The sequence below is a fragment of the Staurois parvus genome, unplaced genomic scaffold (assembly GCF_062004578.1).
Source record: "Staurois parvus isolate SC_StPar_1 unplaced genomic scaffold, SC_StPar_1.0 ptg000417l, whole genome shotgun sequence".
Taxonomy (NCBI): domain Eukaryota; kingdom Metazoa; phylum Chordata; class Amphibia; order Anura; family Ranidae; genus Staurois; species Staurois parvus.
This window is the reverse complement of record NW_028318213.1, coordinates 2,076,393-2,093,504: the sequence shown is the minus strand read 5'-3', so window position 1 is coordinate 2,093,504 and position 17,112 is coordinate 2,076,393. Positions and strand designations below refer to the sequence as shown.

At 39.2% G+C, this 17,112-nt stretch overlaps 2 protein-coding genes across 2 annotated transcripts; one reads left to right on the top strand and one right to left on the bottom strand.

Moving 5' to 3' along the window:
* Positions 1–2,909: 2,909 nt before the first annotated feature.
* Positions 2,910–4,040, bottom strand: LOC149454782 (serine/threonine-protein kinase SBK1-like). The gene is made up of 3 exons (XM_089687105.1): positions 3,878–4,040; positions 3,549–3,751; positions 2,910–3,461 (listed from the first exon to the last, which is right to left on the bottom strand). The coding sequence occupies exons 1-3, from the start codon at positions 4,038–4,040 to the stop codon at positions 2,910–2,912; spliced, it is 918 nt and encodes a 305-aa protein (XP_089543231.1).
* A 391-nt stretch (positions 4,041–4,431) lies between these two features.
* Positions 4,432–13,644, top strand: LOC149454781 (serine/threonine-protein kinase SBK1-like). The gene is made up of 5 exons (XM_089687104.1): positions 4,432–4,499; positions 8,873–8,989; positions 12,034–12,200; positions 12,471–12,673; positions 13,063–13,644. Exons 1-5 carry the CDS (start codon positions 4,432–4,434, stop codon positions 13,642–13,644), a joined length of 1,137 nt encoding a protein of 378 aa, XP_089543230.1.
* Positions 13,645–17,112: the final 3,468 nt, after the last annotated feature.

Genomic DNA, 17,112 nt, shown 5'->3' with positions numbered 1-17,112 from the left:
TTATTTTCAATATGGCGGAAACGGTGGTCCTGTCGTTGTACCGCGGTTGAAATTTGCGATAATGTCGTCGTCAGGTCATCATGTAATGTTTGTCACAGTGAGAGAAGCATACTGTTCATAAACAGTTCAGTGATAGGTTGGTCTGAAGCAAGAGAATTTTCTATTAAGGATGGAGTAGAAATAGCAGGATTGAGTGTAGAATAGGAAGGCTGAGTGACAGGAGGATTTTCTATGTCCAGCCTAGGTCTGGACTTAGCAGGGCTACTTGTGGTGGGAGACAGGGGCGGAGAGGACTCACCAGGGTCTCCAGGGTATAATGTTGCTTTGAGCCTGGGGTCTGTGGTGTGCTCTGGTCTCCGTTCTGTCTGTAAGGCATCTGTCTGTGAGAAGCCGGCACCATCTTGCCTGCAGGGGCTGAGAGCTGGGAAAAAGCTTGTCAGCTTTCCTGGCTTCCCTGGTGATCTGCGGCATCGGGGCATATTCCCTGGGGATCCAGTGGAGACCTGCGTCCCCTTATCAGCGTGGGGAGAGGTCAGTGCCGCTGCTGGGATTGGTGAGTACCGGGTTATTGCTGGCGGGGATGCGGAGCTCTCTTCACGGAGCTGTAATCCCAGAGCCGGCCGCGCATGCACCCCCAAAAATATGATAAACTTTGAGAACAATTCACATAGTGAGGTGAAAATGGTGAATTTAAAGAAAACCTGAAGATACTATTTACCCGGATATACTATATGATTATCATGGTTTACTCCAAGCAGGAGTTGCCTGGAAGCTACAATTTGCCTCAATGATGAATCCAATTCACCAAAAAGTAATTTGGTGGTTGACTTACCAGTACACACAGTTACAAATGTTAAATCATGTGGCTAAGTGGTTGACATACCAGTATATACCTCTGTCAGTGCTAAACAGGTCCTTCTAAACCTGGCTGACAACACTGCTTAGCATTTCAGATGCAACAGAGGCAGTGTTGTCAGCTCAAAAAGTAATTTATGAACTCAAAGTATTTCTGGCAGGATCAATGGGCATTTTTCTGTACAGAGAAAATTCAAGAGCCCCACCCAGTGCACAGGAGGAGTAACTACTCATATATCTACAAGTTACATTCCCCCATGTACCAGGCAGGGGCCTTGTTCATCCACTGTGGATAGTCCAGACTTGTCATCTGAAAAATGTAAAGAAATATTGTTAGAGCAAAAAATTGTCCTTTCTTCAACTTTGCCAATCTTGTCCATCAACTTCTCCATAAAGCTCAAAAGTTTTGGTAGCTATTCAACAATACACCACCACCAAATAAAAAAAAACGTATCCCACAATGTTCTAAGACTGGAATATTCCATACACAGGATTGAGACACATAATTTAGAATAACAATGGTGTCTACTTTGAATAGCCTACACCTGATAGTCAATAGACAGAGGGGACATGATGAACAATGGTGATGGGATCCTGTATGTATAGTAAGCTTGGAATGAACAATTGTACAGGTGGACCCCCCAGGAAGACAAAAATTCAATAAAAATATTAGAATATAAAAAGGGTAGCTTAAGAAATAGAATTGCGTGGGCCATTGTAAGGAAATGGGGAGTGTGATTAAACAAATAATACAGAAATTAATAATACTATAATTGTTATTGACCTCCACCCACTTCTCACTGTTCTTTCAGGGGTAGGACAGCAATGAAACACACACTGTAGGTGAAAAAGATTCTATTGTACAAAGAATAAACATGAACAGCTTTGCTGCAGACAAGAAAATCTTACTTTAATTACATAGAAATATAACCAAGTGGCATATAAATCATAGGCAAGGATTAGCAGCAATATGACCCAATACCTTCAAGCAATAGAACCTCTGCATCATGGGAAACAAATCAAAAAAAAAACCAAAAGTCCAGTAAATATATTTAGCTAGCCAACAAGATATCTAGCTAGCAAGTACATCACATATTACCACTCTCCATAGTCAGCCTCCACTCAAGGTCTCCAGGCAACTCCCCAGTCAAGCTCCCCCCATCAAGTCTCTAGTAGAGCTTGTCAATAAAGCTCCCCCCCCCCCCTTTAATATCCAGTCTAGCTATTCTTATACTAGTTCCCTCCATTACCCATCATCAAGGAATTTCTAAGTGGTACAATCATATCTTTCTGGAGAAAGCGATTGGATGGAGCTCAAGTCCTACTTTAATGTGATGGCTGTCCAATGTTAACACCTCTGCCTACTAGTTGGTGACAAGATGTCTACAGGATGTATGCATTCATTAAATTTGCCATCACCCTAGACTTTTAGATAAACAGGCCCCATATTATCATGCTAAAGCCCTTTAACAAAATGGAGACACAGTGTCTGGCCACCACCTTTCAGCAGGCCCTAAAGACAAAAATGGCCATCTTCATTACAATGTCTAGCATTTGGCTTTGAAATACTAATAAAGTCATGGACGGTTAGTTCTTTTGAGAATCAGGAAGACATTTTGTCCCATATGGTTTACAAACTTACTTTAAACCAGCTACTTGCATAGTCATATCACTATGTGGTCACAAATATCCTATTATTCCCATATAACATATCATATATAAACATATTACATATTGGTGATGGGCATTTCTTACATCATTTCACCTAAGAAATCCACAAAGACCCAGATAGCAGTGTGCACATTTGATGGACATTTCATCATCCATCGATATTACTGGATATAAGGTATTATCCTGCCTTTGACTTGGTAACCGCCTGAACTGAGATCCAGAAATCAGAAGATATGGAGGTGAGAACCAACACTTCTGTCAAGGTGGTTGATTAAACAAGTTGTGTAATGGCTGAAAGAGTTCTTAGATCTGGTGAGTGAACTGGAAGTGGCTGAAGGAGTCATTAGATCTGGTAGATTAGCTGGAAGGGATGCCACTTAGGTTCAATCTGTTGAATAGGTTGAATCTGTTTTCCAGCTCTCCTCCATATAACACAAGACTTCAGTCGGTTTGCTCCTCTGACTGTAGTCCACAGCTAAGAGACATCTGAACATTCTCTGCAGACATGTGGGCAGTTTGTTCCATGATGCTGGGGGGTCATCACAAGGATTGTTTTGCCAAGCAACAAATCTGCTGAATCTTTTGTCTTTATCTATGGCCACCTTCCATGGAAATTTTCCTGTAATCAGGCAGTAGAGGAGCACTCCAAAACTCCATACATCCAGAGTGGAGTCTACAGCCAGTTCTTCCTGTCCAGTGAGTTCACACATCTCAGGGGCCCTGTAGGAGGTGCTGCCAGACTTAGATCTAATCGCTGTTCCTTTCATACGAGTAAGGCCAAAGTCAGTGATTTTCACACAACGACACTCCTGGTCAAATACCAAAATGTTTTTACATTTTATGTCCATGTGCACCAGTCCTTTCTCGGCAATAAATTCCAGAGCACTGGAAATCTGCATGGCACATCTTTTAACACTGTCTTCTGGAAGTCCAACCTGGAATACAGAAAAAAAAGTTATTACCCTGAAATAGAATGATCCAGAAAATTGCTAAAATTCGGAATCAGCTGGAATCAGACTTACATTGCGTACAATTATAGAGGACAGGTCACCAACTGGTGCCGCCTCTAGGCCAAATACAAAGTGGTCTTGGGTCTTGAAGGCCATGCCAAAACTCCTGATGATGTTGGGATGAGGAGAAAGGTAGGAGGACACACTGAACTCTATCAGAAATTGCCTTTTACTTGTTCTTTTCTTTTCCATGATCTTCAAAGCCATCTTCTGATCTGTAAATAGGACATGATTAGATTGATATTAAGCACAGCATTTGTGTACATATATATATATTTAAATCATGTTATGGGTATGGAGAGATGTATACAATTAAAACATCCTGTATAACTGGCACTTACTTGTTTCTTTGTCCTCCACCAGCAGCACTGAACCATGTCCTCCACTTCCAAGTTCCTTTATGAGGTGGAATCTCTCCTGTAAGTCTATCTCCTGTAGACCTTGTGATGATGAGGAGACAAGTCCTTTCAGAAGGATCTTCACATAGTGGGCAGCAGAAGCCATTTTGATCTGGAAAAGACAGAACAGTTTTTAGCCCTTATTCAAATAACATCTCAACCCCCCCAAATAACATGTAAAATATCCTTCTTGTAATACAACCAAACACACAACATAATAAAACATATACTAAAATATTGACTTAAAGTCTTCATTTGTACCAACTATATGTACAGGCTGGTAGGGAATGAGATGGAAAATAGGATTGATAGAAAAAGCTCCAATTAAATTCTGATTTTCATAAACACATACAACTGAGGGCCGATATAAAACTACAACATTACTATATACAGCTCAGTTATATTTGTGTATTGATTGACAAGTGTCATTCTATAATAGTGAGGAAGTAACAAAACATTCCTTATAATAGTATGAATATAATGACTTACCTTAGGAAATGTTGAGATCACTCTTCAATGTATCCTGCAAAGTGTTCCTCTGTTATCAGGCTCCACTGATTTCCAGGTGAGATCTTCAGCTATTCTCCAATGTCACCCTAGATCTGGTGTTGAAGAGGAGGGAAAGAGGGAAGAGAAGGTCACCTTTAAATGGGAGTTTAAATGGGGGGGGGTGGTTGTAAAGTTGAAGCATTCTGATTGGCTGCCTGGGAATTTACATACGTTGTACAAGTAAGCCAACATTGTGTTTGCCAATTTGCATTTGAACTGATCACTTGTAGACTGTAATCAGAATGTGAGAATGAATACAAAGAAACAAGGAAGACTTGAGGTTCAGGAGTATCAGCGTTTGCTGGGCTATAGATGATCACTTTATATACAGTATTCCATTCTACTGGAATATGAAATGACATTTTTCATTTTGCTGTGGAGCTCCTGGTGAGAAGGTTCGGTGTGTGAAGGTGAACTCAGGTTCTGTGACTTTCCGGCCACAGCAAAATCCTAGAAGGTGGAAAAGACATAAGCAGGAATCTTCTGGTATCGGATTTTTAGATATATTGTTAGTTTAGGATAACTACAAAGCAAATGGTAACATTTATCAAAGCAAAGGATCTTAGCAAGTTTAACCGCTTCCTGACCGCCCTATAGTAGAAATAGTGCTACAGGGCGGCACGTGCATAAAATCAAATACCACCGAAAGAAAGCTCAATTCATGGGAAAAAAAGGACGCTGAGAGTGTTTTACTATGGGGCTGCATGTGTGCGTCACTGTAATCACAGGAACTGACAGGGAGGAGAACTGTTAGTAAAAAAAACAGTTCTGCTTCCCGGCGGAGATCCTCGGTAATCATCGGGTGCCGGCGAGTAATCACCGGCCAGGACCTGGTGATTGACAGCCATGGCCCCTACCTGGAAATGCAAAATCATGTGTATGTGTGTATATATATGTGATTATGTGCACCCGTGCCGCCCTGTAGCAGTAATTCTTCTATAGGGTGGTCAGGAAGCAGTTAAACTGGGTGTTTAATTTCTTCCCTCTGTAAAATACATAACATGGGACCCATCCAATGATTTTTATTATGTGGCCCTGCTCAGAATTTGCAATAAACGGCTTTTGCTAGGGCCCACATTTACGGCAAATTGCAGTCCATGCATTTTATTTCCTTTACTCATTTTGCCTTCATGCATAGGAATGATTCGGGTCGTGCTCATAAGTTTACATACCCCTGACAGAATTTGTTAGATACAGACCATTTATAAGGAATGCATTCATGATCAGGTCAAAAACACAACCAATGTAGTTCACAGAAACCACTTCCCATCCGTGAAGACACCACAGGAACAAAACACAATCCCTGTATCTATGGGACAAGTTCCTTCTCTTCGGCCCCCAGCCACCATACACTAACTCGGGGACAAGGTCAGCCAACCACAGACACATACTGATCCATAGATACCCGGTCACTACAAGCTGACCAAACCAAATGAGGACACCTAGAGTCATGACTGCTTTATACGCCTCCACATCTACACTAATATACCTTTTAGGTCAGCAATTTCTTCCATATCCACTGGAAAAGGATAATTTAGATCTGTATCTTTCTCTTCCCAATACTCCTCACATCCCTCACCACTCCCTACATCATAGGCACAGATAGAAGCAGATGCGATAATATGTCCCAACCTCTCGGCTATGGCAGCCTGACCATTGAAAATTGAAATAGTTTGCATTGTGCATAATCTGTAATGTTTCCCTTTTTTCCCGGGGTGGGACTGGGACCACTTTGTGTAAACCTATGATGTGATTTTGCTCAGTTTTCGCTTTTGCCATCAATTCTTTGTTGTGTGTCACCTTCAGATTTGTAATTCTTAATTTTTAAGACTTTCCTCCTGGGAGGCCTTAACAATAATAATACTGTAACAATAGCAGGTAAAAACCCTTTACATTTACTCTTTTTTTTTTCATTCTCCGATGCCCTAATATTTGGTTAATAAGTTTTCCTGCAACCACGGGTTTCAGGAAAGAAAATCACTTGATTCCCATATTAACACAATCAGTGTTGAAGAGAGAATCCCTTCCATGGAGCTATTGTGTTCTCTTGGTGGGGATAGGGGGTGGGGGAGGCATCCCCACTGGGAGAACACACTGATTTTTGCTAGCGGCTATATTAGCCTCTAGCAATGATCACATGGAAAAGACAGGTTAGTTATTCCCAATTTTTACCAATCAATCAACTTAGATACATTCAGCCTGTCTATACATTGGTTACATTTTGGCCTTGAACCATCCGAGATTCGAACCTTCTATGGCCGGCTTTAGTTACAAAGCTTTCCATGCTAGATATGGCAGCTGTTTCCAGCAGATGGTGCCCACAGTTTCCAAGTAATTACCTTAAAACATTTCAAAGCTCCACTAACAAGTTGAAAAAATGCAAGATAATAAGTGCTAGAAAAATAAATGACACAATGACAAGCCATTAGTCTGAGACTACAATATTCAGTACACCCAAGGTGTTGGAGCACAGAAATTTACCATAACAATAAGATCTACCCTGAATGGTTTCAGCCTACACCCAACAGACAATACACAGAGGAGGAACTGAAGGCAATGGTGATGGGATTTGGTAATTACAGTAAACAAACAATAATAGAGGTGAACACCCAGACACTCAGCAGAAACAATTGACAATGACAATGGCTACCATTTCCCCCAACAACAATGTTTTGTATTTTATACCAAAAGAACCTAAAAATACTCCATACTCTGGTCCACTGACCACACACAGCTTTATACACTAGAAAGTTTACAATGCACAGAGAAAAAAATAAAGCTATAATTTATCTGCAACATCTGTATTCACTTTATTCATTTTCTACAAAGTTCCCCTTTTCCAAAAATGAGGATGCTAAAATGTGTGCATTACCAAACATCCTCCCTGCTACATTTAGCTTTAATTTCATACAAATACAATGCATTTCAATAAAACAAATCACAATAAAACAAGTTTTTAAAGAATAAAAATCTATCAATTCATGATTTTTTTTACCTTTTTAATAAAATAAACCAAAAAAAAATAAAATCAAACAAGCAAAAAAAATTTCCTCTTCAGTTTACTATTATCCCTATTAAATTGACCAGCTTCAAATATTTCTTCCAATATCCTTTTCCTGAATATGGCAATCCGGCAATCTAGTAATATAGAAGGTAATTATCAAGCATGTTCTACTATCCAACCTAATGCAGAGTAGCTGCTTATTTCCTGCATTTCCTCCACATTTGGTCTATGATTCCCTATGCCTTGCTCAATAAAGTACTGGAAGTATGGGACACACTAGTGAGGCCACCTCCTTACCTTTACTATGGCACCCCAAAAACACTTCATTACTCTTAGGAGAGAAGAAAATCTGGATTTTACCAACATCAGGGGGTTTATTAACCTTTTCAGTTAAAATAATTTGGCCCCCAATGTGATCTGGATTTGTCACAATGGAGTACTCTCTACTTTCGGTTTTGTGACCTCAAAGTGAACATTTAAAAGTAAAGTAGATTGTGGAGACAAAATACAACAAATACAAACCAAACATGACAATAAAGACATACATTTCACCATCTCAGGGAAAGTTCCTTCATCCCCCCAATGAACATATATGTGTATGAGCGCAGTGCTGAGTCTGAGCAGTTCCACATTACTAAAAATGACTAGTGATGAAGCCCCATAGCAGAAAAATGTATTTTGGCCCTCAAACTTTATATGTAAATCCTCTGCTTGTAAAAGATTAGTATATATCGTAAGAATCTGCAGAAGATTTTTGAAGCTTTTAGTGATGGAACATCTTTGTTAAAACCTTTAAAGAATAACTTTCCTTTCAGGGTCCAATCACAGCTCAGCATTCCAGCCTTTGTCAGTTCATATATATTGCCCACTTTATAGTCTCAGGTGGGTGGAATTCTATGTTGATTTTAGATTGTATATTTATGATTTATATATGGATGCATGTTTATATTTTATTTATTTAGACACATTTTATACATAAACTTTTCATGGTTAAATTGGGTCAATGTGATATTTTGCATTTTTGTAAATTTATGTTGAGCAATTTAATAAAAATATATTATTAAAAGAATATTAAGACATTTTATACATTATCTCTATAAAACTTTTCATCTAAAAACGGTTTCCTTGGTTAATCAAATCATTTAAAATTAGTTTCAGGGTAATTTCCCCGCCCTCATCACACTGGCACAGCATAAACAATCCCCATTCATATGGACCTACCTGCTCCACCCTTCAGGAGCCCATTCCAAAGTCACCAATCATATGTTAATGAGCAGCTCCTCTGCGTTGGCCAATCAGAATCTCATTTAACAAATTCCTTTTTCTCCTCACATATATACCAGACCTCCAGTTCTTACTTTCAGTGACTCTCATTTTGCTTGTAGCAAAAGTGATTCATTTCCTCCATTGACTGCTTCCCGCCAGAATTGCTTATCAGAAGACCACATAGATTTCCTCCGTGAAGACCGACTTGGAGACCATCTATACCTTCATTTTCCAAAGTAAGTCATATAGAACTTCATAGTTTTATAATCCTCAGTTTTATCCTTAGCTAGCATTTATCTCTACTATTAAGAGATGTACTTAGCAGAAATTTAAATAGTAAAAATGTAGAATGTTCTCTATTTTTTCACTTACCTGTTATTTATTGTCAGACCATTAGGCCTTTTATTTTAGAGATTGATATATTGATTAAAAATAAATGATCACAATATCATGTGAATATTTAAAATATATTCATCATTAATCTTTACATTCAGATATTCATTCTTCATGTACACTTGAAATAGTTAAAAAAACAATTACTCCTCAGGTTGTCTGTTAGATGGTAGATTAGCAGTTGCTTGTTAAACGCAATTCAAAATCAAGTTTTTTTTACTGATTTCAAAATTTTGCCATTCCTGTAATTTTGCCATTCCTATAATTTTGCCATTCCTGTCTGACTTTTTCATACATACAAGTGTTTTCCTAATTTTCTTTGTCATCATATTTTACAATGACAGCCTAACAATACATATTTCTTAGCAGAAGGTTACATTGCCCACCAAAAGGGATTCAATGATTGTCTTTGGTTAGAGATCCATAGATTGATGGAATATCCACATTATCCTGCAATATGTAATTTCTACAATCTACCCAACCTCATGCATTACATTCAGATGTTCTTTCTTCATGTATCCTTGAAATAAAATGAAACCGTTCCATCCGAGGTTGTCTGGTAGGTTGTAGATTAGCAATTGCATGCTAAACAATTCAGTACCAAAAGATTTTTTATTTCCCTGTTTCATATGTTGCCATTCCTGTCTGTCTTTTTGTACACTCCATTGTTTTCCTATATTTCTCATTCATCATATTTTACAATGACAACCCAGCAATACAAATGTCGTAGCAAAAAGATTAAATAAAATAATGTTTTAATGTTCCCTGAATTTAGATGATTTTATCTTTATTTCCCTTGCCTGTTATTACCCTACAAGAAGGATTAAATGATTGCCTTTTGTTGAGCGATCCATAGATTGATGGAATATCCACATTAACTTGCAATATTTTATTTTTACAATCTACCCAACCTCATGCATTACATTCAGATGTTTTCTTCATCTTCCCTTGAAATAAAATGAAACCGTTCCATCCGAGGTTGTCTGAGAGATTGTAGATTAGTAGTTGTGTGTTAAACAACAATTCACCATCAAAAGTTTCTCACCATTCCTGTCTGTCTTTTTGTACATGCAACTATGTTCCCCCCTAATTTTCTTTGCTTTTCCAAATTTTACAATAAGAACCTGTTTTATCAGTAAGTTAAATAGACAAACGTTTTTATGTTCCCTCAATTAGATTTTTTACGTTTTATCTAAATTGCCTGTTATTGCCCTACAAGTATGAATACATTATTTTCTTTTGTTTAGAGGTCTGTGTATTGATTACATTTTTTTAGAATATAACCAAGCTCATACATACATTGAGATTTTCTTTCTTCATGTATCCTAGAAGTAAAATTATACCGGTCTTCTTAGGTCATCCTAGATTGTCTGTTAGGCAATTTTCAGTTTGGTTTGAAAGCACAATCCAGCAAAAAAATGTTTTCATAGTAATCGGGTTCCAAATTCCACTATTCCCATTTGTCATATTTAGTACATGTGGGGTTCTATTTTCTCTTCCACTATATTGTTACAATGACAAGCTTACATAACATTGACTAGAATGTTGGCAACTCTGACCAGCAACTCAATACAATGGCTGTAGCTAGAGGCCAACTCCAGCCAATCCCCTTTATTTGCTTGTGTGGAATTTTAAAGGGCACGTTGGCTAAGAAAAGGTTGAGAAACACTCATCTATGGTGTATGCATAGCAAGACCAGTATAGGTCCATGATGAGGGACCCCTTGTATTTCCCTGTTACTATATAATGCTAGAATGCAGTTTTTCATTGTCCAGTTATACCTGACTCTGGAATATTTCCTATTGTGAATTGATATTGGTCACCTTTGGAAATAGCTGCCAAACCTTCTGTTTATGTACCTGTTATTAATCTTTAATAAAAATATCATGGGAAAAAAAAAACTTACAAAACCTAATAAAGGTTTTCATTCTTCCCCCACTTGTGTTCTCCTAAAGGAGGTTTTGCTGACCACACACATGAAGTGAGGGAAGATCGGACGTCAGAAATGGCAATAAAAAGTTAAAAGATGTTCTAACCCTTTTCGGTTTTTGTCCAAATTCTTTGGTTGGATTTGTGCTTGAAGTCTCAGGAAGTCACATATCTTTAGTAAATAATTTTACTGTATTACAGCAAAGTAAAACCAGGGACTTCCTAGGATGGCACCTAAGGACAGAAAGTCAACACCCAGCTATAAAAGATATTTTCATAAATGTTAGTCATATCATGCAAAAGTTTAAAAGATTCACACATGATGTTCAATACAAAAACTTTTGTATGATGTGACTAATACATTTGGAATTTGTATCCCTATGTTTTGAATTGATATCCCTGGCTGCCATCCTAGGAAGTCCCCGCTTGTTACCTTGTTGTAGATATTTGTTGGTTTGGAATGATGGCACTCTCGGTCCTTTGCCCAGTGCCATTCTACATCACTCCTTTCTCTCTTTGGAATCTATAAAATAATTGGACTTCTTACATATAACTTGTATGTATCAGAGTAAGGGTTCATGTCCATAGAATCAGTTTGATGTCCATTTGAGACCCTTCTAAAATAATTTATAATACTGTATATTGACAGGTGAATTTCATCGGCTTCAAGTGGGTTTTGCATTACCATAGACTTATATAGGAAAACAATATCCACTTGCTGTGAATAAAAGCTCATCAACATAAGCCCAACATGTATTTAATAAGAATTGTAAGCATATATCAGCTTTAAAATGTAAAATAACTGTCTTTAGTTACAATACTACCCCTCCCCCCACCTCTAATGAAGGTGACAATTAATAACAGTAACTGGGTGATATCCAGAGAGATGATTAATGCCGCTTACTAATGATTAGTGCCAAATGAAACTAATTTGTATGTTTTGATGTTGTGATTCCAGAATGGCTTCTAGCATTGTAGAAGTAACTGCAAGGAAACTTCTTGAGCTCATTGCCGAAACCTCAGAAAACCTGACGATGATGGAAGTCACAGACCACTTCCACCCCATCAAAGAGCTTGGGACAGGATCGTACGGAAAGGTCCTCTTGGCCAAACATCGGGGTTCAGGTAAATTTGTAGCCTAATTCATGTAAAGAGAATGATTTACAGAATCAGTTGTGCTTCTGAGTGCTTTTGAGCAGCATTTTTAAGTTTCTAAGTTTTCCAAGCCCCCCTTGCTTCCAGTTTTTGAGTGATGGTTATGGATCTTAATAAGTCAGAGCTTTTAGATTTACATAAACTTTTAACTAACTTTAGCAGGTTTTTAGCAAGCTTCATCATTTCTCTAACGTTGGGTTTATGATACTCATTGTCTTTTTATGTCTTTCTTTTTAACAGATGAGTTGGTGGCTATGAAACTGATGAGTAAAGAGAAAACTCCAATGGACAACTTCCTAGTGGAATACGGAATGTCTCTCAGTCTCAGCGGCCATCCAAATATCATCGAAACCCATGAAATCGCTTTCCAAACCAGCAACGAATATGTCTTTGTCCAGAAGGTGGCACCAGCTGGAAACCTTCATTCAATAGTAAAGCTAAATGTAAGTTTGTATCAAAAATGTATTGATCTTTATAAAGTCACAATTTCTAGTTTTAGTTGCTTTTGAAGCATTTCTGAGTTTTAAAGATTCCTTTCCCAGGGCAGTGAGTTGGTAGGATGTATAGTTGGCATACGCTTGTTGTTTAAGGTATGTGTATCACTCAAGATATGAAGCAAGGTTTAAAATGGAGTAAGATGGGTTAAGATGGATCTTGCACCATTAATGGCACCATTTTGTATGCTGACAGGTTTCCTTTAATCCTAGTCCTTGTGTATTCAGCTAATGTATGTTTCTTTCCCTGTACACGAGGTAAGGTGGGTTCAATATGTTGGGTAACATTGTGTTATATTTGTGTCTAGTGACTAATTTTCTCTCTTTTTTCCCTACAGGTTGGTTTAAATGAAGATCTTGTAAAGGGTTTTGTTCCACAGGTAGCGAGTGCCTTAGACTTTATGCACAGCAGAGGAATGGTCCATCGGGACATTAAACTGGACAACATTTTGCTCATGGACATAGAATGTAAGGAAGTCAAATTAGCAGATTTTGGACTGACGAGGCTCCGGGGCACTCAAGCACCATGTATGTCCTGGTCCATCCCATATACTGCACCGGAATTGTGCAGCTTAAAAGAAGGGGATCAATTGCTGCTGCACCCGAGCATTGACGTGTGGGCGTTTGGAGTCTTGTTGTACACAGTTATGACCGGCACATTTCCTTGGGAAGAAGCAGGGGGTCATGACCCCATGTATCGGGAGTTTTCTTGGTGGCAAACGAAGAAAGACCTAACCTTGGCACCAGGAAAGTGGCAACAATTCTCCATGGAAGCCAGGCAGATGTTCTGGGACTTGTTGGCCCTCAATGCCTCTGAGAGGTGTTCTGCTATGGACATTTTAAAATATGTCCACCTGCCATGGACAGCAAAAATGCCTCCAGAGAATCTAACCAGGAAAACAGTCATACATGTGATATAACAGAGTGCATGATGTCCATTGTGGAGCCTCATCAAGTGTTGCCTCATACAAGTCTCATGTCCTAGGGGAAGGTAAGTCTAAATCTTAGGACTGCTGGCTTTTTCTGTATCTGGTCACATGTTTGCTTATCTACTGTAATTGCTGATTTCAGAAATACTAACTCATAGCGTAGGAAAACCGTATATAATGAGCCACAGAAGCACAGATCTAATTGGACCACATGTCCACTTCTTTCCACCACAGTTCTCAAAAGCAATTTCACTATTCAAACATATACCATTCTAAAGCTATAACACCGATGTATGCTTACATGGTACCTACACTAATTACACATTCATTCTATTTGGCTTTAGTCTCCCAATGATTCCCCTGCCTAAGAAAATATTATATGGTCAAATTACGGGACCCTCTGCTCCAGGGCCACAGAGCAGCTAATGGCATGGTTATACTACATAGAAATTACATTGCACTTCTTCTCACCATTGATTTTATTGTTCTCCTTAAATGGCCTTAAAACTCATTTCTAGTTTTATTCTTTCATGTGGTAGGAGGGGGCCTGTTTACAAAAACAAGCAATGTTCACCTTTCCCAAGCTCTAGTGCTGCCCCATATTGTCTTTGCTCCAGATTCAGTCTTTTCCAGGATTTGACACCCAATGTTATGCAACATCTTCTGTGAGCTGACAGGGAAATGATTCAGGAAGCCAAGCTCACCGCATCACATGAGCCCAGTTCTCTGCAGCAGCATTCAGGACCTGTTCCCTGCTGGAGGATAGATGAGGATGGGAAACACATGTGAATCATATGTCCAGCCCGGCCAGCAAGAAAAAAGACAGATTTAAATAAAGCTCCTAAACATGTGTGCTATATTAGAACAAATTGACGGTTTTTAAATTTTGTTGGTTTTTTTTTCCCTTTTTTTGTTCATTGTCAAGTGTATTGGAATGTGTTCTGCAATCCTTCTGTACAAGGCATATATGGTAAGTATAATATTGTCATAATAAATGAAGACTTTAATGACTCTATTGCAGTATGGACTGAGGAATCCTTGGATACATTGATGGAATGATGTTACATTACCGAGCCTGAGATCAGCAAGCCCCCCCCCCCCCCCCAGCTGCATAGTGTAGTAACTTTTGCTAATCTGTGGTTACTCCTCCTGTGCACTGGGTGGTGCTCTTGTGCTTCTTCACCTCTGGTTTATTTAATATTGTATTATTATGTTTATACAGCAATATGACTATTACTGATACTACTATCACTTTATACTACTTTACTACTTCTGCTGCTATTACTCCCACATGTATGGAAAACCTCTATTTCTTTGATGTTCCAGTGTTCACATTTAGATTTTTCTGTTCTTTTTTTTTCTATTAACATTATTTTGAAAACTTTACACTATTACCTAGCAGGAGAAATGAGGGGCTCCACTGATTGATACTTTCCAACCGTTCCCGAATTGGCAGGGCATGCCCATTTTTTAGTTTATTGTCCCATGACGGTTGTGTCTGGGCTGTGTCCTGGGATCACAGCATGAGGGTCTGATGGTTTCAGCAGTAACAGCATCAGTGTTGGCTTCTAGTCCTGATCCTTGTTTGCCCACATTCCCAGCAGCAGCTGTGCCCACTGATCTCGCCCTTTACCAAGTCACAAATACCAGTGTATTGCATGCTATGCCAGATGGCCCTTCTGGCCAAATTAGGAAAAGGATCTGATCTGGTGGAGGCTCTTACTGACTTCATGGTTGTGTCCGTTTTAGAAGACACAGCCTTGGTTGCCAGCTAAGGGTTATCAACAATCTCCTGCAAGGAAATTTTTTTCCCCCCAATGTGCTGACCCAAGTTGTCAATTGTGCCACACATGCAGCTGCCAAGGCTGGTGCCACAGAGGCAGAACTTACTTCCTAGATTATCCTAAGGAGGTCCTCTATTTTCCCATCCATTAGGGTTAAGATGAAGGTTTTGTCTGGATTTTCCTTTAACTAACACCCAAACCTTTCCCCGAGCATCATATGTAGGAGCTGTATTTCTAACAGTCCTACATATGACAGCTTCCCACTGTCACAGGATTTTAGAAACCACTGCTCTCACTGGGAATACTCAGCCATGTGTTTGTGGGGGGGTGCATATGAGGACCACTTATTTTATAGGGGGTTTCCAGGTTTCAATAAGTATCTGCAGAACCGAACAACCACTAATCAGGGTTGTGGGGAAGAGACCCTTGTCCTCATGTATTATAGGGATAAAGTGCTTTGCTAAGGGTTCCCCCTGGCAAGGCACCCCTGAATGTTGAGGGCATGTGGCCTGAGGCTGAGATTTCTTTTTTCTGATTCCTTCCTCTGATTAAGGTCCTTCAAGGATTGATTTATGGAAAAGGTCCTCCCCTTTTTGGTCTAGCAATCATGCAGGTCTTTGCAAAAGCCCAATGAAAAATATTGTTTTCTGTGTGCCCTGTTCACACCACACCATCTGCACATGACATTAGCATTGTGGTGTGAACAGGACACATAGAACGCAATGGTTTTCTTTATACCCATGCAGAGACCTGAGAGGTGCATAAAAATATGTCAATGCACATGGTGTGAGCGATCCCATAAGGTACACCCAAAGCAACACCGTATCCATGAAGTCTTCAATAAAGAGGTAATGAGGTAAGCATTAGGAATGCCATTCCCACAACCATATGGAGGGACAAGAACCTACCAATGAAGGGTAGCCTGGGGAAAGAAACAAGAGGGAAGTGCACATATCTGTGATCCCAATGACCACTGGCCCAACAGCCATCTGGTAAAAAAAAACAAAACCTACATCACACTTTATTCCTGTTGGCAGTATACACAATCAGAACTGGAGGGGTGGGTGGGATATTGTATGCTGTCTTGTATTTCCTGTTGAAAGTAGAACCATTCATCTCTGGTTGGACCTTGAAGATGAGGATATACCCTGAAAACTTGTCCTGAAAGTTGAATGTTAGTGCAAATAAAAAAAGTATCCAGGACAGTACTCAATTGTTCTTGTTAGCAGAAATCTAAAAAAAGAAATGTGTGGGTGGGCAAGACTTTAAGGCCTTAGATCACTTTTCACAGAGAAGCACAGGGGCAGCTGACAGGCATCGTGAGGCCATACTGCTTCTTCCTGAATGTTTTGGGCTGTCTTGGACAGTTGAGGAAGTATTTGCAATGGTATTTTCAACTGCAAGCCTAATGTTGGACAGGCAGTTGCAGCACAGCTCTATTCACTTGAATAAGTCACGTTCAGTGACAGTACTGCCTACTGAATGTGATTTAGGGAGATAATTTTGGATGCTGAGCCCCACTGAATCAATGGGTTTGGGCATTTTCAAAATGGAGGTCATTGGTGGTCAACTTCTTCTTCCTGGTTCCCTGTGCCGGCCCATTGATGTCCTGTTTTATAAAACATTCTTAAGTTAATTAATGTAATTATTTCTAAGAACACAATTACTAGTTCTT